Here is a 23,109-nt window from a genome sequence, read left to right on the forward strand (position 1 = left end):
CAACTGCCGCAAGGCCAGAGCTCGAATCCACTCTGTGCCAAACTAGAGAGGAGCCCTGAGGAACTGCCAGTGTGTTATCTCATTTAATTTGGTGGGCTTTCCAAATCCATTCATTCTCACTGAGATTTAGAAGACTGACATCATCGCTTGCATTATCACACATTGAAAATATTGGATCACCGTCATCATAGGATGGATTTAAGACAGACCTGTGGTCTCCTGGTCACCTTTTAACCACCTTGTATGACTGCAGAGCCACAGATCTATGGATCCAACTTAGGGAAATGTGAATTTGGTGGCATGGTGCCCTACTCATGAGGCACCATTTACAAGGGATATTTTAATTACAAACATCTGTGCTGTCATCCTGTGGACCTTGACCTTGGAACTGACACTAGACATTATAATCATTAGAGTATTAAAGCTAAGAAGAGGGCAGAGGACTTTGGGGAAACAGAAAGCTTAAAGGATTGAGCAGTACAAGGAGGACTTGAGGCCTTGCAACTTGAAAGGTGGAATAATTACATCAAAAACTTCCGTTTAGTCACCCTAAATTGAAATCCTACTTCATCTCAGACATTGTGCAGGGCACTGAGAGATTGGAGATGAAGGCTCGCTGTCCCCACTGCCCGGGAGCTCCAAATCTGGTGGAAAAGACTAACAGGCACCTAGGTGCTGCCAAGGATGACAAATTCGATTATAGTAAAACTGAATGGGTGTTGTGGGAGCCTGAAGAAGGAGCAGGAGGGACCACCTGGCTGGTGGGGAGGAGGATCACAGGGCCAGAGAGCTCTACAGAAGTGGTAAAGCCTGAGGACATTCAGGCTGGGTGGGATGGGGGTGGCATCTGGTGGAAGGGACAACCAGGAGCATTGCAGCATGGCTGGAGGGCAGTAAGTAGGGAGTGGTGCAGGGGATGAGCCAGGTCTCAGAGGCAGGGGCCTGATAAGAAAAAGACCTCTTTGGCCCTGACAAGAAAACTGGACTTTATCACCAGGCAGTGGGCTGAAGAGGAATTTTAAATAATGGACAGTTACAACCAGCCTTGGATCTTAGCATAATAACTCTGATGGTCCAGAGAGTATTGTAGAGGCTGAACTAAGGTTGCAGCAGAGAGGCTGGAGAGAGGGAGCAGCTTGGAGGGAGAATGACAAGGCAGACAGACAGGATTGGGAGACTTTACATGGGGAAGGGATATCAGAGAAAGCGAAATAGAAAGGAAGGATGGAGAAAGGCTTTACAGCTTGCTAGAAAGGGTAGATGGGCAGTGTCAGCTTTCAAAATAAAGAAGGCAGAGAGGGGAGACGCCTGTTGCAGGGTGGATGTAGTTATGAATTGGCTTTTAGGTACACTGTGTGTGGGGTACTCTGAAACCCCTGTGAAGACACTTAATAGGCCTTTGGGGCACTTGAGTGGCTTAGGTAATGATTTCACGGTTCGTGGGTTCGAGCCCCATGTCAGGCTCTGTGCTGACAGTTTGGAGACTGGCACCTGCTTTGGATTCTGTGTCTCCTTCTCTCTCTGTCCCTCCCTCCACCTCAAAAATAAGTAAACATGAATTTTTTATTTTTAAAAAGACACTTAATAGGACTTTACCCACATAATCTGAAGGCCAGAGGAGAGGAACTGCAATTTGCTCTTCCTAAATGCTTTGAGTTGAAAAAGAAAATACATTCTTGCCAGAGAAAAGTAACATAGAATTGAAGGAGTGTTTTTAAATTTGTGTTTGTTTTTATTAAAATTTTTTTTTTACTTTTTTAAAAAACTAATTAACTTATTTATTGTTTAGTTTGCAACCAAGTTAGTTAGCATATAGTGCAACAATGATTCCACGAGTAGATTCCTTAATGCCCCTTACCCATATAGCCCATCCCCCCTTCCACACCCTCTCCAATAACCCTCTGTTTGTTCTCCATATTTAAGAGTTTCTTATGTTTTGTCCCCCTCCCTGGTTTATATGATTTTTACTTCACTTCCCTTATGTTCATCTGTTTTGTATCTTAAAGTCCTCATATGAATGAAGTCACATTATATTTGTTTTCCTCTGATTAATTTCACTTAGCATAATATCGTCTAGTTCCATCCATGTAGTTGCAAATGACAAGATCTCATTTCTTTTAATTGTCGAGTAATATTCCATATTGTGTGTGTGTGTGTATGTGTGTGTGTGTGTGTGTGTGTGTGTGTGTGTGTATACCACATCTTCTTTATACATTCATCCATCAATGAACATTTGGGCTCTTTCCATACTTTGGCTATTGTTGATAGCAGTGCTATAAACATTGGGGTGCATGTGCCCCTTTGAAACAGCACACCTGTATCCCTTGGATAATGCCTAGTAGTGCAATTGCTGGGTCGTAGGGTAGTTCTATTTTTCATTTTTTGAGGAACCTCCATACTGTTTTCCAGAGTGGCTGCACCAGTTTACATTCCCACCAGCAGTGCAAAAGAGATCCTCTCTCTCCCATCCTTGCCAACATCTGTTGTTGCCTGAGTTATTAATGTAGCCATTCTGACAGGTGTGAGGTGGTATCTCATTGTGGTTTTGATTTGTATTTCCCTGATGATGAGTGATGTTGAGCATTTTCTCATGTGTTGTTTGGATGTCTTCTTTGGAGAAGTGTCTATTCGTGTCTTTTGCCCATTTCTTCACTGGATTATTTATTTCTTGGGTGTTGAGTTTGATAAGTTCTTTATAGATTTTGGATACTAACCCTTTATCTGATATGTCATTTGCAAATATCTTCTCCTATTCTGTCGGTTGCCTTTTAGTTTTACTGATTGTTTCCTTTGCTGTGTAGAAGCTTTTTATTTTGATGGTTTGAGGTCCCAATAGTTCATTTTTGCTTTTGTTTCCCTTGCCTCTGGAGACGTGTTGAGTAAGAAGTTGCTGTGGCCGAGGTCAAAGAGGTTTTTGCCTGCTTTCTCCTCGAGGATTTTGATGGCTTCCTGTCTTACATTGAGGTCTTTCATCCATTTTGTGTTGATTTTTGTGTATGGTGTAAGAAAGTGGTCCAGGTTCATTTTTCTAAATGTTGCTGTCCAGTTTTCTCAGCACCATTTGCTGAAGCGATTGTCTTTATTCCATTGGATATTCTTTCCTGCTTTGTCAAAGATTAGTTGGCCATATGTTTGTGGGTCTATTTCTGGGTTCTCTATTCTGTCCCATTGATCTGAGTATCTGTTTTCGTGCCTCCCCCCAAATTTTTTTATTGTTTATTCATTTTTGAGAGAAAGAGAGAGTATGTGTGAATGGGGAAGGGGCAGAGAGAGAGGAGACACAGAATCCGAAGCAGGCTCCAGGCTCTGAGCTGTCAGCACAGAGCCCAACGCAGGGCTCAAACTCATGAACCATAAGATCATGACCTGAGGCAAAGTCGGAAGCTTAACCCACTGAGCCACACAGGAGCCCCTGTTTTTTAGTTTTTTTAAACAGGGAAGATTTCAGCATGTTTCCCATGCTGAGATAATGAACCTAGTGAAATATATTGGATGGAAAAACCATCACTGATTGAATGAGGGGCTGGGATGGGCGGCGGTGGGGGGGTGGTGAGGATGGCATCTGGGAGATGGTCACAAGAACTAGGTCAAGTCAGGAGCACAGTCTTGCCTTTCTTGTTCTGCACAGGACTTCCCAGTCGGACTCAGGGGCTTAACATCGGAGGGCATATAGGCTTGCTGGTCTCCAGTGACACTGCTTAGAGGGAGGTGTTAGAAACTGGGTCTTAGAAAAGAGTGTACAGGGGGAACAGTAAAGTGAAACAGGAGTGTGGTCAACATAAACCTATCACTCCAGGTTGCTGAGATACCTGCACTTATCCCACAGTCTAAAACGTGATGTGTACGCTAAATATGTAACAATTTAGAAAATCATTGTCTTTGAAACTCTGCATTCTAGGGGCACTTGTACCCCAATGTTTATAGCAGCACTCTCAACAATAGCCAAATTATGGAAAGAGCCTAAATGTCCATCAACTGATGAATGGATAAAGAAATTGTGGTTTATATATACAATGGAGTACTACGTGGCAATGAGAAAGAATGAAATATGGCCCTTTGTAGCAACGTGGATGGAACTAGAGAGTGTGATGCTAAGTGAAATAAGCCATACAGAGAAAGACAGATACCATATGTTTTCACTCTTATGTGGATCCTGAGAAACTTAACAGAAACCCATGGGAGAGGGGAAAGAAAAAAACAAAAGGTTAGAGTGGGAGAGAGCCAAAGCATAAGAGACTCTTAAAAACTGTGAACAAACTGAGGGTTGATGGGGGCGTGGGAGGGTGGGGAGGGTAGGTGATGGGTATTGAGGAGGGAATCTTTTGGGATGAGCACTGGGTGTTGTATGGAAACCAATTTGACAATAAATTTCATTAAAAAAAAAAAGAAACTCTGCATTCTAAGATGGCATTATTGACACCAAGACGTACATAGTTTTAACATTTTAACCACTTGATAGCAAGTAGGTCAAACATCTGGATGTCTACAGATGTCTCTCTTTGCTGTGCCCATGTGAGCTGGCTGAGGCTCTACATTTGTTCCTTTGTTAAGTTACTCGTTCAAGATATAGTTCTTGAACATTTAGTATGTGCCAAGCCCTGGCAGATGTTGTCTGACAGCTATAAAAAAAGCAGACAGATTTCCTTTCCTCATGGACTTAAATTCTAGTGGGGAGACAGATAATGAATAAATACTTCCAAATTGTGTCTTTGGGGAAAAAAATGAAGCAGATGCTAAAAAAAATTAAAATATAGGGATGAGGAGGTTATATATACTTTTAAATACAGAGGTGACCAGAGAAGGCCTTTTAAAGAACAGGACTGTTAAGCAGACACCTGAGGGATGAAGAGGAGCCAGCATTAAAACGATTAAAAGGAGGCCTTCTAGGGAAAGGAAACACTATGTGCAAAGGCCCTGTAGTAGGAAAATAGCCTGGCACAATCAGTTAACTAGAAGAAGGCCATATGGCTGGAATGCAATAAACAAGGGACCTAGTACTAGGAGACAGTTATAGAACTAAGTGGGGCACAGGTCAAGGAGAACCTTAAAAGTGATCATGAGACCAGATTTTATTCTAAGTGGAATGAGAAGCCATTGAAGACTTTTTTTTTTTAATGTTTACTTATGTTTGAGAGACAGAGAGAAAGGGAGACACAGTGCGGGCAGGGGAGGGGCCGGGTGAGAGGGAGACATAGAATCCAAAGCAGGCTTCAGGCTCTGAGCTGTCAGCACAGGGCCCGATGTGGGGCCCAAACTCACAAACGGTGAGATCATGACCTGAACCGAAGTTGGACGCTTAACCGACTGAGCCACCCAGGCGCCCCACCATTAAAAACTTTAAAAGCAGAAGAATGGTTTGAATTTATTATTTTTTTAAAGCTACTCTGATTGTTATAGAGACCACGGATTGGAGTGGGATAAGTATGGAATCAGGGAGCCCATTAGAACCATTCTCAGTGAGAGATAATGGAATTGAGCCAGCATTACAGCAGTGAGATGGAAAGAAGTAGACAGATTTGAGATCTATTGCAGACATTCAATGAAGAGTGCTGGTGATGGGTCCAGTGTAGAAACTAAGATTGAGGGAGAAATCCAGCATGATCAAGGAAATCAAGGTTTATGAATTGATCAATGGGGATGGAGATGATGAGGGTGGGAAGAGGACAGATGAGGAGTGGACATCTCAATGGAGATATCAAGTAGAAGTTAGATATAAGAATCTGGAGCTCCAAGGAAAAAAGTTGGGCCAAAGATGTAAATTTAGATCATTAGTTTGTGTGGGTCAATGATCAAAGTCACTTAAGGGAGATTAGAGGGAGAAGAGAAGGCAGCCGGGCATCAAACCCGAAGGAATTCCATTCTGCAGAGGTGGGCTATGTGAAATGACTCAACAAATAAGGAAACTGAAAAGGAGAAGCCTGAGATACAGGACGAAAACCAGGACAGAGCGATACGTAGACATCAAGAGAGGAGTGTGTACAAAAGGAGGAAGAAGTCAGCCGTAGTGAATGGTGTCACACGTTGCCTAAGATGAGGAGCGAGGAACGAACGTTGGATCGGCAACATGGTGGTCAGTGGCATGGAAGTCACTGGGACCATGGTCTGGAAGCCAAATGAAAGGGGATGAAGTGGGAAGGGGGTTAGGAAGTATGTTTAGTAAACATAGACCATGCTTTCAAGGAAGCTGACACAGACCAGGTAGTGGACTGAGGAGGATGTGAAGTCAAAAGAGGTTTTCTTTGAGAGAGAAGCACTTGGAGCATCTGCACAGGCTGATATTAACAAACAGAGGGAAAGGTTGATGGGAAAGGAAAGATAGGCAATGGAGTAAAGTTTTGGGGGAGGCAGGAAGCGTGGGATCCAGACCCTGAATAGGGGAGAGAGATTTTTGACAGCAGGGTATCCACTTACTTATTGTAACATGCAGGGAAAGGATGGGTGAAGGCACAGACAGTTCAGAGCCTTGGTAACAGGAAGCTGGGGTAGCATTGACTTGATGGGTAACAGGAAGCTGGGGTAGCATTGACTTGATGGCTTCTGCATTCTCAAGGTGTATGTGGTGAGGATATCCATATTTGCCTAGTAGACGGGGACTCTCAGCCTGAAACATGTGCCCCAGCCTCTGAATGGTTAAGTTGATTGTCTCACCGTTTCCACCAAAAATGACCAAACCATGTTCATTAGTCACTAACACCCCTTGCTTCAAAGGAGAACCAGAATTTTAAAAGGTAAGAGGTTCTCACATATTTTATCCATACCCACTCACACCTGCATTCCAATCTTGCTGTACTTTATTGCTTTCCTCCATGCCATCAATATTCTCCATTTGTCTTGTTGGTTGCTTTTTGATCTACATGTCCCTTGATCAGCGACTTTCTCTTCACACAGGCAGGTGGATGGATGGTATTGAGCTGGTAATCCTATGTGGATTAGAGCCACTTGTTTTCAGAGCTTGCGATAGCAGATAAGAAAACATCTTAGAAAGAGAAAGTGCTAATCATGTTAGGGAGATGAAAATGAGAAGGACTGGAGCAACACTAAGGTGACCTCCCCAGAACGCTGGCACAAGCTCCTGGAACATCCACATTTGCACACATTTGTGTAATCAGGTTGTAGCCTCCTCTCTCTTCTGTCATCTAGAAAGCCATCTCTCATGCACTGTTTTAAACGCTTTTTTCAGTAATGAGAAGCTTAACCTTAAAGAAAAGCTACAGTTCTGCTTATCACATACACCAAATGACGAGTGTGTTAAGCTCCTGAATGTACTTAGCAACTTCCCGCCCGGTAGCTCAAAGAATTTTTCATTTACGTTGAGCCAGATTATCACCGAGCTTTCGCTGTTTCCTAGAACTAGGCTAAAACAGGTTGGGAAGTTGCCATTAACCATTTCAGGAAGCCCTTTAAGGTCGCTTGGGTATCATTTAATAAATTAGCATTCTAGCAGGCTCAGTTAAAGTTCAGGAAATAACTTAAACCCTAGGACACTCTGACTCATAGTCTGCTTTGTCCCCACCACAATAAGATTTGAATTCCAGACCTGTGCACCAAAGATTCTAAAAGGGCTCTCTTGCCTTTTGTTAATTCCAAAATAAACAGGCCTGTTATTTCAGCCCTGTTATCCTGAAATAAAAGATGGGAAGATAGAAAAACCACGACTTAGATTGTTCAAGATTTTATATTAGGTAAACTCACATTTCTTCAGTGCAGTCTCGTACTACATGCTATGCATGCCTCATGTAGGAGCTGTGTGCATAATAAAGGCCAAATCCCTAAGGCATATCATTTTGCTTTTGAGTGTGAGGCTGTTGCTGAGAATTACTCAAAGCTATGCAGAATTTCATGCTGCAGTGAGTTAATGAAACCATCCATTCCTCCTTCACAGTGTATCAATGTCATATACACATAAATTTCCCTTTTCTCTGAGCTAAGCAAAGTGTACGACATATAGTTTTTCATTTTGAAAAAAAGCAGATACTTTTTGGATCAAAAAGAGAGAGAATTACCTTGCCCCACGCTGATGAAGACAAGAGTTTTTGGAATCATCTCTGGAGGATGTAAACAATAGGACTGATACCTGCATTCTAAAAATCATCTACCTGAAACCTTCCTTTGAGGCAGGTGGCTTGGATTAAATATACCTTCTGATTTAGGCTCCAACAAATCTGTATTTCCAAATACAATTTTGCTGACCCACCGAATAGGATCACGTTCACAGGGTCTTACCCCATATTGTCTGAAGCAGTTGTGTGGGTTTGTTTTCTGAATTTATGTGTCATGGAACTTTACTGAAATGGAAATCCTGGTTTTTCTATTGAACTTCAGGCCATCTGGAGATTATTTCAAAAATTCCACATATATACAATATACTTCTTTTGTAAGAGTAACCTTTTTCAGCAGATAGTGAGATGGACCTTAGTTTGTAAACCAGTGTTTGGAAGATTACAGTTCTCCAATGAGAGTAGATTACAGACAATATTGTGGAATCTTTACCTGAAACTTTTCGACAAATAACAGACAGTTGAGTGTATTTCATCTCAGACTTGTCTGTCTTGTTCTCCAGGGTTCCAATTACATTGATGCATAATTATCCCTATACTATCTATTCCTTAAGACTTGGCTAGGGCTTCTTGACAAGGACCAAAGGAATCCAAAGATTAGGACCCTACTTTAGTCCAGGGATTGGAAAACTGTGGCCTGCAGGCTGATTAGAGCCTGCTGTCTTTTTTGGAAAGAAAAGGTTAACTGAACCATAGCAAATGCTTATTTGTTTACGTATTGTCTATAGCCACTAACATGTGACAATAGCAGATTTAAGTAGTTGCACTAGAAACCATGTGGCCTCCAAAGCCTAAAATATTTACTATCTGGGCCTTTAGATACAAAGGTTGTAGACTTTGGCTTTAGTCGATATATGTTCTGATATGTATAACATAGTATAATATAATGTAGTGTGTATATATAATATAGTATAGTATAATGTAAAGAGTATTTTTGGTTCTTCTCACCCCCAGAAATTAATTAATGGAATGTGAAGATAAGTGAATTACTATTGATAGCAGTTTTATTTCTGCATTCCAGAAATACAACAATGATTGGTGGATAGGAAGACTGGTGAAAGAGGGCTGTGAGATTGGCTTCATCCCAAGTCCACTTAGACTGGAGAATATACGGATTCAGCAAGAACAAAAAAGGGGACGTTTTCACGGAGGGTAAGGCTCCTTCCTTCTTAGAAACTTATTTTGGGAGGTGAGTAGAAAAATAAGATGTTTTCAAGTTTTCTCATCAGGTTAAATATGTATGCTTTGAGAATAAAAGGTACTTTTCTGTATGTGAGGTGTTTCTGACATTGACACAGAGGGGTTTCAGAGAGTTCATTCTCCCCACTGCATGCTAAAGTCTCACCTCATTGGCATCACCATGAATTCCACAGCGGAGATTTTTCTGTGGCCTCAGCAAACCCTGCTTGGAGATTAAGGTCTCCTCCGTGATGGTCACGGGGCATTCTTTCTCAGTACAGTAAGTGGGAACCTGACCTGACCTGGCACCAGGGCTCTTCCTGGTTAACTTTCAGAGACCCTGTCTCAAGCGGGCATGTAATGCAGTGGTACATATGGTACCATCCCAGGGCTAGAGGTTGCCTCCGCCCCACGGCATCTACCGTCTCTTGATAATGGAGTGAAGATTCTGTCTAACTTCAGATGAATCAACCTGTAGTACACTAAAGAAATAGCTACAAAAATCTCAGAGTGCAGGTGTTTGTAGGTCCCAAGGATACAAACAAAGCCTGAGAAAAGAGAAATCAGAATCATCCTGAGCCTGCTTATATTGAGAACCTACAATGAAGCATGAATTTAATAAGTTATCATTTTTTGAAAGACCTAAAATAGAAGCAGTTCTTTCTCTTGACTCTCACTTCCTTTTTCTGTTGGATCCTTTTCTGCTTCAAAAACTCCTGTGTTCTTAAGGGGCCCTTTGCCTTTGTCTTAATGGGAACTTCTTAATTATGATAAAACATCACAAAAGTACAGTGAGCCCCACTTTTAATTGCCAATCTTCTTTAGTATATAACATGCCTGTAATATTATTAATTATTAATTCTTCTTATCCCTTCTTCTCTTGACTGTTTTGTCTCGATTGCTTCTCCTTAAATGCATGAGGAACACATGTTCCTGCTTTATGACCTTTGCACCTGCTAGTTTTTTTTCTTATTGGAACACTTTGCTTCATATTTCCACCAGCTCACTCCTTCATCTGCTTCAGATCTTTGTTAAATATAATCTTTTCAGTGACCCCTTTTCTGCCACCATCTTTAAAATTGTACCCACTTCCCTTCCCTTACTTCCTATCTCTCTCCTTGACTTCATTTTCCCTATTGCAATTATTACTGTCAGAAATACTATGTATTTACCTGTTCATCTGTTTGATAGTGATATCTCCCACTAAAATCTGTCTCTGTGAGGAAGGGATTTTGTCTTTCCCCCCTACTGTTGTATTCCTAGTTTCTAGAACAGTGGATACTCAATAAATATTTGTTGTATGAAATAATAAATGAATTTTTATCATTTCCAAAATTGTTATTTTATTATTATTATTTTATTATGTTATTATGTACTTTTGAATAAAAGCTTTTTTTTTTTTTTTGTGGCAGGCCAGGAGTAAAACCAAGAGCTCACAGACATGATCTTATACAACCCTGTGAGGTGTAACTTTTTCTGTAGATAGGGCAACTAAGGCTCAAAGACGTGAAATATGATGTGCCAAGTTACCACGACTAGTAAGGGGAAAAGCCAGGATGAGAAATTAGATAGTTCTGACCTAGGGACCATACTCTCAAACATAAAAGGGAAGAACATTAGGAAGGTAGGCTCCCAAGGGACTCTGTGGGCTTCTGGGAAGCTTCCAAAGCAGCAAGAGGAGACTGATGGAACAATTGCCCAGTAGGTCACAACTAATGTTTTTTGTGACCAAATCCTTACCTTCTTTTTTTTAATTCTGACTCCCATAAAATCACTTTAAAAATTCATTTTTAAAGTTTATTTTGAGAGAGAGCTCACACACGTGAGTAGGGGAGGGGCAGAGAGAGAGGGAGAGACAGAATCTCAGTCAGGCTTCGCACTATTGGTGTGGAGCCCAATGAGGGGCTCGAACCCAGAACAGTAAGATCATTACCTGAGTCAAAATCAAGAGTCAGATGCTTAACCAACTGAGCCATCCAGGCACCACCCAATAAAATCACTTTTAAAAGGAAATGTTTTTTTCTAGGTCTTACAGCTGTTTTGAGCTGTGTTTGACATCCGACTGGTGCATTGGTGACTGGTATTAAGCATCAGTTCACAAGAGTGTTTCTGTCAGTGATTTTTCTGCCTAATTTCTGTATTGAATAACTAGGAGAGATATTTTTGCATAGTATTTCCAGGTCCAGTTTGTTCTCCACCTTCTCTAAGAAATAGGTCAAAGAAAACATGTGGACAGATTCTTGAAGTTCTTCTCCGAGGCAGGATTTTGTGTGTTTTGAATTATTTAGTAGGATTTAGGCCAAAGAAAGCTTTGTACTCTCAAGTTCTATTTTCAAGGAATCTGGGGAATGAGTCCTAAGTTCCTTTTCTCTATCCTAGGAAATCCAGTGGAAATTCTTCTTCAAGTCTTGGAGAAATGGTATCAGGGACATTTCGAGCAACACCCACATCAACAGGTAAGGGTTTTAGGGGGTTTTTTAATGGAATGTTTTTTTTTCCCTTAGGATTTGAACATACACACAAGTAGTTTTACTAATTTGGAAATAATTTAAGGCTTTGATTTAAAAATTCTTCTACTTAACTCTTCATTGCTCATTTGCTTTCTATAGTAATTTGATTTGATTTAAAGGGTACTTGTGATACTAAAAATTCAAATCATTACAATCTGATTTTGAAAAATCTTGTTTACCCCCCAGAGCCAGTAACTGTCCATTGTGCAGACCAATCTGAAGCAAGTTCATTATTCCACCCAAGAACCCAACAGACTTTAAGATGGTGAAAGCCAATTAAAAAGAAAAAAAAAAGTTGTAGACTCTGAAGAAAATGCTCTATTTCAGTCTCCATGGGGAACTTTAAGATGGTACAGCCTGGGCTGTGGAGACTGGAAAGGTTGAAGCAGAAAATGGGCCCAGATGACCTCATTTCTGTTTGGAAAGCAGATAACCAAGCCCTGGAATTAATGGAAATGAAGGGACAGTGGTGGTCCAATCAAGAGTTGTTATATATTTGATAATTATGGAGACATTCAAGCAGGAATTTTCCTTCTACCACATTCCCTGACTCCTATAGTCTAATTTGTTCTGGCCCAGAATTGATGCTGCATTAGGGCATCCAGTATTACCAACTCAGAAGGGCAAGTGTAAGGTCTAGCCTGGCCTACCGTAACTGCAGGAAACGGGATTGGTTCTGGAGTAGTGCTGAGTGCTGGGTCCTTGTTTGGGTGGATCTTTCCTCATATCCTGTGCTCTGAACTGAACTAGGTCTCTGGGTTGTCCCCAGATGGACCGGACCCACTTTGATGGCCAAACAAAACCAGTTTAAACAAAATCAGTTTAATCAGGTATCAAATGTATTTTGCCTCATCCCCATTTGTTGGACATTTAGGTCATTACAAACCTTGTTTACAAACAAGAAAGAACAGGAATAAATGGTTATAAATTTATTTGAAATTAAGAACAGCATAGTAGGAAAAATATGTCACTATCCTGGAAAGTAGGCAAAAACTTAACGAACACACAAAGGACTGCAGAATTTTCTCCTGGTTCATCAAAATTACAAATCCAAAAATAACTCCTGATTAAGGTGATGATCATTTTTACCCAAATCGTCGTTCTTAATTCCTTTTGATCAAATTGTATTTGTCCAAGTTGTTCTCAGCCACACTGTATGCTGTGTGTAGCAGGAAACAACCTATGGTCCATGGCTGGCCCAGAATTTCTAGTGTTTTCATGCAGTCCACCCTCCACACCCAACATGAAATCAGGATATAAGGTCATTTGTACGGGGAGAAGTTGTCTGTTTTTTCATTTGTCTTCAAAATTATCTTGTCCAGAATGAAATAATAGAGTAGTTCTCCAAAGAGTGGGTAATAGTGACATGATGAGAATTATAGGGACAAATTGGTACTTTCTTCCATCTTTTAAAATCATGTACTATCATTTACAGAGATTACATATTTTGATATGGCTCTCATTGTTGTCTTTTAGCAAAACAGAAGCAAAAAGTGGTAAGTTGTGTTTCCTTTTTAAATCTTCCTTTAAGGTTTCTATCCGCACGTGCCTGCAATGTTCCATTTCAGTGACCCAAATGGCTATAAAATAAGGGATGAGCCTCCTTGGTGGGGACCTGTGGTAATCATTTTGTGCTTGACCTGAGAATTACGATGCTATGGCTTTTGAGAAAGCATGCTTATCCTCACCTTGTCATGCTGTCCAATCATCTTTTTCAGACGGAGCACATCCCTCCTTATGATGTTGTGCCATCCATGCGTCCGGTGGTGTTAGTGGGGCCGTCACTGAAGGGTTATGAGGTACAAATACCAGTCTGTTATGCTTCAGTTCTTGATCAAGAACCTAGGAGACAGCCTTGGGAGCTTGCTTCTCTAGGGTCTGCTTACAGAGAGGTACCGATGGGGCCAATTCTCCACATGTGAAGGCGGGTGGCACAGCATGGGGCTCATGTGGCCCTTCACTCTTTCTTCCCTCTCTGGCACGCTTCTCATCTTATATGTGTCACTTTGTTTAGAAATACATCCCTTAAAACATTTATGATGGAAAGTTGTGGTCAAAGGTTTCCTCTGCATTAAATTCAAAGTGAAGGACTATGTAGCCTCAACCATTCCCGTTACTGTTGGAAATAATCAAGTATGGGAGCACCTGGCTGGCTCAGTGGTAGAGCATGCAACTCTTGATCTCAGGGTGGTGAGTTCAAGCCCCATGCTGTAGAGCTTACGTAAAACTAAATAAATAAATACATAAATGCATAAATAAATAAATGAGTATGAACAGCACAAGAGAACAATGTAGGCAATCTTCCAGCAAACTTAAACCTTCAAAGCACCAACAAACCTCACCTTGCTGGGTGCTCAACATGATGCCATACCCCACCAAATATTTCTCTCATTTATTTCAAAGACACATAGAAGGGAAAAATTGTTCACGAAAGTATTAATGAACTTGTTCAGAGATTAAACAATACCATGTAAGAAGGAAAAGAGTGAAGGCTTTAGAAGTACTGTGTTTCAGGTGTTTCCATTTTGATTTCGTGCTAGCATAGATAAAACTAGGTGGGGTGGGACATTAAAATGTGTCTCCTTCCTTCCTCTCCCCCTTCCCTTCGCTTCTCAGTGGGGAATGTCCAAGGAAAAGCAGGCGAGTGATCTGTAGGAACGGAGAATTTCTACCAGCATGCACAGACTAGCAGGTGGCCAAGCCCAGGGCTGGCCACAGGAGTTCTAGCCAGTCCTCACTGGAGGCAAGCACCCATTCGGGCGAGCCAAGGACAGGCAGCACTTGCGAGCAAAGCCAGCCTATTGTGGTCTCTTGGCTGCAATTCTATCACCTAATAAGGGAAGGGAGTCTGCCTTAGGTCTAGTGAACACTGCTGGCTCGTTCAACACCCTAGAGGACAACCAAGGGGGAAATTTGAGTAAGTGTAAGTGGTTAAGCATGAAAAACGCCTTCCAGGACAACCTGCCCTACCCCTCAGAGACAACAGGCTGTGTGAGGTCTGTGCTCAGACAAAGTGCCCTTCCCTTCCACCTCTCTCACTTTTGACTTCTCTCTCTCTCTGTCTCTCTGCGTGTGTTTGCCTCATTCTTTTTTTCTCACCTCTGCAAAGGTAACAGACATGATGCAGAAAGCCCTCTTTGATTTCCTGAAGCACAGGTTTGATGGGAGGTGAGACATACAGATGTTTTTGTATTTTTATTTTCCTTTAACCGAACGTGTATGATAAATTGATTTGTGGATCTGTGTTTCCAGCGATTGCAGAAGTTCTCTAATTAAAAGTTAACTCAGTATTCAGGGAAGAATACAATGAGAGAATTCTGAAGATATGAAGTTATGAAGTATAGCATTGAATCCCTAAGGGAGAAAGGACCTTGAGAAGGAAAATAACCCATTTGTTTTAATTAAATGTATGTGTTTGTCTTTATTTCCTTGCCTGTTAGTGAATTCATATCAAACTTATTTTTATGAAATATATTAATGAAAATATAGAATATTTTGATAAATGTGGTGGCTTGCTGGTCAAGCTGGTAGTAGCACTTGGGAACTGTGCGTGCATATGTTTGTGTGCGTGCATATGTTTGTGTGTGTGTGTGTGTGTGTATGCATGTACGTGTGTATCATATGAAGGTGTAAAGTGCTGCGTTTTCTCAGAAGAAGAGTGCAAGAAATGTTTTCATCATAAACCTCCCTAAGTGACTACTTTGTAGAGAATAGTACTTGTTTGGATGCTTAGTTCTGGGTTCATTTCATCAGAAATCACCTTGTAGTTTGTTAGTGTATTTTGTATGTATCCTCTTATTCATACGGCTCAGTCTTTAGCCATCAAATAATTTTATCATTTAGGTTTTGTGAAAAACGTCTAGAAAGAGTTCCTGTGTTTTGCAGAGAAATGGAAAAAAGTCCATGTTGACTTGATACGATGTACTAAGCTCCTTTACAATGCAGAACACACTCCTTGTAAAAATAACATGCAAATATCGAAGACATAGTAGAAATGAAGAAAATGTACACAGTGTATACTGAGAAGTATGGTACATGCATCCAGCTTACCAAATATATTTTTTAAATAGCATCAAATACATTTTGAAAAATATGCTATTTTAAGGGAAAAAAGCAAACCATGCTTTGAGTACAAACTGTATACATTTGTCAAAAGAAAAGCCTTCTGGGTAATCGTACTTAAAATATTCATTAGCTTCTGGGACTATATACAAAGAAACTGAGATTTTAGTTCCAATAATTGAGATTTTAGTTCAAGAAATCAGAATGCTTCAGAGCCATTATGTGAATAGCTGAGTACATTAATACAGTGCCAGGCTGCTTTAATAAATAGACCCCAAAATATATAACGATTTAAACACAAGTGGGAGCTTACTGTTGCTCATTTAACAGTCTGAGGCAGGTGTCCCTCAGCGAGGAGGAAGTGATAGAGTGGCAGAGGGGAGGATTGGGCGGAAAGCCTCTTCCATCCATCATTTGGAGCCCTCGGCCTGAGGGGGGCTCTCCGGTCAGCTGGTGGGGAGAGGCACATGCCAGCCTGGACATGACGCACATGGATCCTCACTTTTCATTGGTTAAAACTTGGTTGTGTGTCCACACTGAATTACAAAACAGGCTGGGAAATGCAGTCTAGCCATGGCTCAGGAGGAAGAGGAAATAGATTTTGCTGAACAAATAACCGTCTCTGCCACATTCATCTAGTGCACCCAAAAGGCTTACTAAGAAAGCCTTGGATTTATCCTGCTCCTCTCCCCACCCCCCTTGTTTTTAAACAGAAGATACACAGAGAATGAGATGGTTTCAAAGAAAACAAATGAAGCACTGAATACTAGAATATTGGGGTTGGAAGGAAATGTAAAAGTTCTTTTATTCTAATCTCTTTGCTTCAGCAACCACAAACAGATGGATAAACTGCTTCTGTTTGAGAATGTTTGGTTATTGAGAATTCACTTCTTGAAAAAGCATTGCAAAGAACAGCTGAACTCCGACTCTTTAATTTAATAGCATTGGTCTTGGTCTTGCCTTCTGATGGTTGGGCCTTAATCCTTACCTTCATGCAGCAGTCTGTGGATTGTTGACAGCTAACATTCATGGCTCAGTCTTCTGTGTTCTTTTTCTTTTTTTAATGTTTATTTATTTTTGAGAGACAGAGAGAGATAGAGCATGAGTGGGGAGGAGGGGAGAGAGAGAGAGAGAGAGAGAGAGAGAGAGAGACACAGAATCCAAAGCAGGCTCCAGGCTCTGAGCTGTCAGCACAGAGCCCAATGTGGGGCTTGAACCCATGAACTACGAGATCATGACCTGAGCCAAAATTGGATGCTTAACCAACTGAGCCACCCAGACGCCCCTCAGTCTTCTGTGTTCTTGGTCACACACAGACACACACACACACACACACACACACACACACACACACACACTTCCTTTAACTATGCTTGAAGTCACATGGTTTTAACCTCTGTTGTCTTTACCTAAGGAAGTTCTGAGCTGTACCTCATCATGAGACCCAATAGCAGTCCTCAAGCTGAACAATCGTGTCCCATAACACAGCCTGTTTGCGTTAGATTCTTTCCATCACCATGTAACATCCTTATAAATAACAGTATTTTTAACTGTCTGAAAGGTAGGACGGAAAGGAAAAGAAGAAGGGGATTTTTTAAAATTTCACAAAGAGAAAGTGAATGGCTTAATTACTACTTTCAAGAATGAAGCATCTGAGGTTCTTCCTCAATTTTCAGGCCCAGAAAGAGGAAGTGCATTTGATTGTAACAGCAGAGATTTGTTTTGAGTCAGGTAAAGTTGCTGCGTCAAGCATTTATACACATTGTTGAAGATGGTTTTAGTAGAAACAGGATTGAAATGTCAATGCCAAGTGTTCCATACGGTCTGATGGCACAGCCGAGGATCTAGAGATAAAAGGAAGATTTCAACAGCAGCCAAAGTAATAGCCAGAGAAAGAGACTCGGTGCTGGAGAGCTCTGATTTATGGCAGAGTTGATAGAAGATAGACAGTAAAGGTGGGAGTAGCAGAGTGGACTTGCTTTCAGATAATAAGAGGACAGTGCTGCAGAAAAACCAGTAATGAATTTATTACTTGAGGGTATGTAGAGACTTTGATAAGGAAGAAGCCATGTGCTTGTAGCTTCACGCCGACTCTGACACATCTGCTGTGTGGGAAATAGCCTTACATTTTGAGCTATGACAATCTGCTGTATTATGTTTTACCAATTAATAAAGAGAGTGAAAACAACAAATAGTCTTTAACTGAAACCAGCCAAGAGAACAATTACACAGAAGGCTATAGCACAGTGATACAGCATAAACAGTATGTTCTAATGAAAACCCACTCAGTGTTTCATTGGCTATGAATGTAGTAGGTTAGACAAAATAGTCAAGAGAAAGTCTTATTATTTTCCAGAAAGAGCAAAAAATGGATCCATTGGCTAAGAGGCTTTCTTCAGTACTGTTTTCCAGATCCTGGTTAGACAGTAATTCAACAAATTGGATTAAAGTCCAGTAGCTTGATTGTTACAAAATCATATACTTGCCCTTTTTTGATACCTTAGAAATTATATGGGTCCGTTGAGAGCTGCTTATTAGACAGTTTTATTGCCATGATTGCTACTGTAGGGCCTAACTGTAATACGCAGAAGAAATATGAAAAGCATAGTACCAAATAGTTCCTGAGGAACCCTCGTCCATGTGCATATCCACACGTGGTGACAGTGCCTGTGCACAGATCGTAAATTAGATGAGCCTAACCAGCTGGTACGATGGCATCAGCCTGGTGAACACACAGGGTTCACAACGATGTGGAACTTTTCTCTCTTCATTTTCTACCACAAACATTCATTGGGGATCATCCTTTGGGATGAGGTTTGTTCAGCTGGTTGAATATACCATTCATAGAACAGCAGGCAGTCCAACCAACTGCCATTTGTTGAACTATGCTAATCGTTTCAAATTCCAATAAAATTGCTGGCTTTAGGCATTTTGATGACTAGATCAGATCAGCTCTATGGCAATTACTGAACACTTTGTAATCGACATGATCGTGGCCAAAAATCCTAAATAAACATCCTGTAATCTATATAGATAAAATCTAAAGTTAAAGGACGTTATTAGCCAAAGGCCACTCGAAGGAAAAAAGGGTTGAGGGACACTTAGGTGGCTCAGTCAGTTAAGCGTCTGACTCTTGATTTTGGCTCTGGTCATGAACTCATGGTTCCTGAGTTCGAGCTCTGTGTCAGGACTCTGCACTGGGGGTGGAGCCTGCTTGAGATTCTCTCTCTCCCTCTCCCTCTGCCCTTCTGCCTCTCACACTCCCTCGCTCTCTCTCTCTTTCCAAAATAAAAATAAAGGGAGGGGGAATACTTTTTTAAAAGGGTTTGAGGAAGAATTTGAAGAAACGAGGCTGAGAATACAACTTAGGAGACTCAGAGAGGTAATGTTTGTTCATAAACAGCAATGGGAACCCTTGATGCTATCAACAGAGTAGCCAAGTCATGGCAGAATCAAAGCACCTTGTAACTGCCGTCAACAAATGGAAAAGAACAACACAGCACCTTCTGTTTCAAAGTCAATATCACCCTCTTATCATCTCCTTCTACCATTCTCTCTCTTCAGGTGGAGACTCATCAGTGGTCAAACACTAGAGATAAGTAATTGAACACTTTAATGGCAAACATGAATACTTAAATTAGCAGGTTTTGATTACAACACGTCTGACCTGATTCTCCTCCCCTGAAAGTCTATATAAATTCCATGGACTCTGGTGGTAGGAGAGTTCATGGTAGACTGCTTTTTTTTGAGGACAGAATATAAAGAAACTGTCCCCTTCAAGTCTTCAAATCTGCAGTAATTGTCTTCTATGTATTAGGTTAACAAAGCACTTTTGTATATTACCTCGTTTGCCCCTACTGGCAGTCCTAGAAGATAGTTTGGCAAAGCTGCTATCACTATTTTATTTTATTATTTTTTTTCTAAATATTGTCAAGTTAGCTAACATACAGTGTATACAGTGTGCTCTTGGCTTCAGAAGTAGATTCCCATGATTCATCACTTGTATACAACACCCAATGCTCATCACAACAAGTGCCCTCCTCAATGCCCATCACCCATTTTCCCCTCCCCCTGTTACCCCCCCTTAAACCTTCAGTTTGCCTCCCTCTCTGTTTAAAACTATTTTTTCCCTTCCCTTCTCCCATGGTTTTCTGTCAAGTTTCTCAGATTCCACATATGAGTGAAAACATATGATATCTGTCTTTCTCTGACTTATTTCACTTAGCATAATACCCTGCAGTTCCATCCACATTATTGCAAATGGCAGGATTTCATTCTTTCTCATTGCCAAGTAGTATTCCATTGTACATGTAAATCACAGCTTCTTTATCCATTCATCAGTTGATGGACATTGGGGCTCTTTCCATAATTTGGCTGTTGTTGATAGAGCTGCTATAATCATTGGGGTACATGTGTCCTATGAATCAGCACTCCTGTATCCTTTGAATAAATTCCTAGTAGTACTATTTCTGGGTCGTAGGGTAGTTCTATTTTTAATTTTTTGAGGAATCTCCACACTGTTTCCAGAGTGTCTGCACCAGTTTGCATTCCCACCAGCAGTGCAAAAGAGATCCTCTTTCTCCACATCCTCACCAACATCCGTTGTTTCCTGAGTTGTTAATTTTAGCTATTTTGACCAGTATCACCATTTTGTTGATTAGGATTCTGATGCTAATCTGACTTGTCCATGGTCACACAACCAGCAAGAGCAAGATCCAGGAAGAATACTCAGGTCTATGTAGGCCCTCCATCCCAATTCTCTTGACAGTACGCTGTTCTGCTCTTTGGAATACTCTCCTCTATGAATACTAGGAGTTATTTTTTTTTAATTAATGTACTAACAGTGTTGCATATTAGATGTAGCAAGGATAGAGCATAGAAGGACCTTATAGCCATTCTGAACCAATATGGAAATAACAATTATTTTTGAATGGATATGTTATAACTGAAAGTAATATCTTTTCTCAAAAAACTAATACTCATAGGTCATGATAGATTGGGGCAATTATGATGAATTCGAAAACAGAAATAAAGAACAGGTGGGGTTCAGATTTGCTAGAGTTAGAGAACAATTTTTGCTAGTTTTCAGTGACATTTGCTACTAAACCCAGTTTGCTGAGGAGCTGAACTTCTGTTAGCATTAATCGACCAGCCAGTAACTACTAACACTATGTCACAGAAAAGTTTCCTAGGAAACTTCATAAAAACATACATCAAACAAGATGCATGGAAGTACTGGAGGGAATGAGTACAGCAAGAAAAGAAGTGGAAAGGGCATTTTTTAAGTTAAAAAAAGTAATAAAAATATATAACTAGTATATAAAAATATAAAAATATATAGTATATAAAATATTTTTTAAGTATATAAAACTAAAAAAGGTATATAAACTAGAAGTATTCAATTACATTTCTGGAGAGTCTTTTACAAAAAAAAAGTGTGGGTTTGGTTTTTTATTTTGATAATAGTAAGCATCTTTGCAGTAGAAAACAGAAAACTCTGCTTTGTCTTACTGAAGGGTTTCTGGGGCTGTGTCTATCTTGTCCTGAGCTCCTTCATGCATGCATGTGTACTTTTATTAAGAAATAACTTGTATTGGGGTGCCTGGGGGGCTCAGTCAGTTAAGCTTTCCATTTCGGCTCAGGTCATGATCTCACGGTTTGTGGGTTTGAGCCCCGCATCAGGCTCTGTGATGACAGCTCAGAGCTGGCGCCTGCTTCAGATTCTGTGTCTCCGCCTCCGTCTGCCCCTCCCATCCTCATGCTCTGTCTCTATCTCAAAAAATATAAAATAAAATAAAATAAACATTAAAAAATTTTTTTAAAAGAAATAACTTGTATTAACAAATTCGCTGGTATTTTGGTGACAAATAGAACAAGAAAAAGAACCCTGTATTGTCCATACCTTTTTCTGTTTGGAGAATATATGAAGCAGGTGTGTGTGTGTCTTTATTGTTTTGTTTGTTTGCTTGCTTTTTTGTAAAACTTGTAAAAACTTATAAAACTCTATATGTGATGGTATGGTGGTAATCCTTTCAAATTTTAAGAACCAAGACTCACTATTTGGCTTGTATGGAACTACAAATTTTGGTCTCCCATAAACAGAATAGACTTTTTGGGCCCTTCAAAAGTCTTTATTTTAGAAAGTTGAATTCTGTTCCTAATTTAACCCATTCGCCTCCAGTCATGTATTTGAATTGCTCTGGAACTTGACTGTATGTTTCTAACCAACAACTCTCTCCTTAAAACAACAAACAAACAAACACACAAAAATAAATGAGCAATCTCTATTCTGTAAAGTAAAGAAGCTGTGAACACAGGATGCCTATGAGATTTCATACTTCAAGTTGCAAAAGCCAACTGAGTAATGCAGACTCAGACATGGGGTTCCCTTGACTTTAAGCTCACTAAAGTCCTGACCACTTCTCTGCACATGGCCAAGATCGATTGCATCTGCACTTGATGATTTGGCTTACATCTGGGGATGTGGGGTTGCTGGAGAAGAAAACTGAAGCTCTGTGAGACTTATCATCACTCAGGTGACTAAGGATTGGCCTGGTGCTTGGGGGCCTGTGTTTCAGGTCTTCTTAGTCTCTAACTAATCATGTGGAACTTCCTCTCTGTGTCTCAGTTTTCTTGGTAAAATGAAGCAGTTGTACTTGACCAGTGTTTTCCAATGTCTTTTAGCAGTTGGGCAGCTTTTTACAAGGAAATCATATATAAAGCCCCAATGTAGAAAACAGAAATGCAGAGGCGTTTGCCTGACATGGAAGGTAGGAAAGCTGGAGGTCTGCCAACTCAGCCTCCCCTTGGTGTTCTCGGTGGCCCAGAAGTATTTCACAAAACTCTTGGTTTCTGTAGAAGATAATATGAAGATGACTCCAATAATTTATTAGTGACTAAAAATTCTAAAAACATTAAGAATTTAAAACTCACTGACCATCTACAGCATATAAATACAATACAATGACACAAGAAGGTGCTTTGCGTTAAAATGGTATCAGAACTTTTAGATAGCCTGTATAGCTTTAAAGAACCATTTGTGACAAGGAATACTTTAAATTTTCCTTAAGGCTTTGGGTCACTGAAGTCAGGTGAAGAGTCTCTTGAGAGTGCTGACAGTATACCAAAACTATGGCTCAGTAATTGATATCAACTCTACCTCTTCCCTGCACCAGTCGCCAAAGGAATATAAAAATGAAGGCAAATTGGTGCACTGAGCAAAAAGGGAAGGGGCACTACTCTCTTGTCTCCATTCCAGAACTCTGCCAAAGCTCTGAAAATGAGAATGGGGAAAGGTCCAT

At 40.5% G+C, this 23,109-nt stretch overlaps 1 protein-coding gene across 2 annotated transcripts in view; it reads left to right on the forward strand.

Annotated features, from left to right (window-relative positions):
• The window catches only part of CACNB4 (calcium voltage-gated channel auxiliary subunit beta 4), a 253,853-nt gene that overhangs the window by 204,715 nt on the left and 26,029 nt on the right, over window positions 1–23,109 (forward strand). For both annotated transcript variants that reach the window (XM_047084335.1, XM_047084336.1), the window contains exons 5-9: window positions 9,079–9,209; window positions 11,616–11,692; window positions 13,223–13,242; window positions 13,465–13,545; window positions 14,856–14,914. In XM_047084335.1, coding sequence (XP_046940291.1) covers window positions 9,079–9,209; window positions 11,616–11,692; window positions 13,223–13,242; window positions 13,465–13,545; window positions 14,856–14,914 — 368 coding nt within the window. The remainder of the gene's footprint in view (window positions 1–9,078; window positions 9,210–11,615; window positions 11,693–13,222; window positions 13,243–13,464; window positions 13,546–14,855; window positions 14,915–23,109) is intronic.

Source organism: Lynx rufus, unplaced genomic scaffold (assembly GCF_022079265.1).
Source record: "Lynx rufus isolate CCGP_SWC_20201006 ecotype Redwood Valley unplaced genomic scaffold, mLynRuf1.p SCAF_2, whole genome shotgun sequence".
NCBI lineage: Eukaryota > Metazoa > Chordata > Mammalia > Carnivora > Felidae > Lynx > Lynx rufus.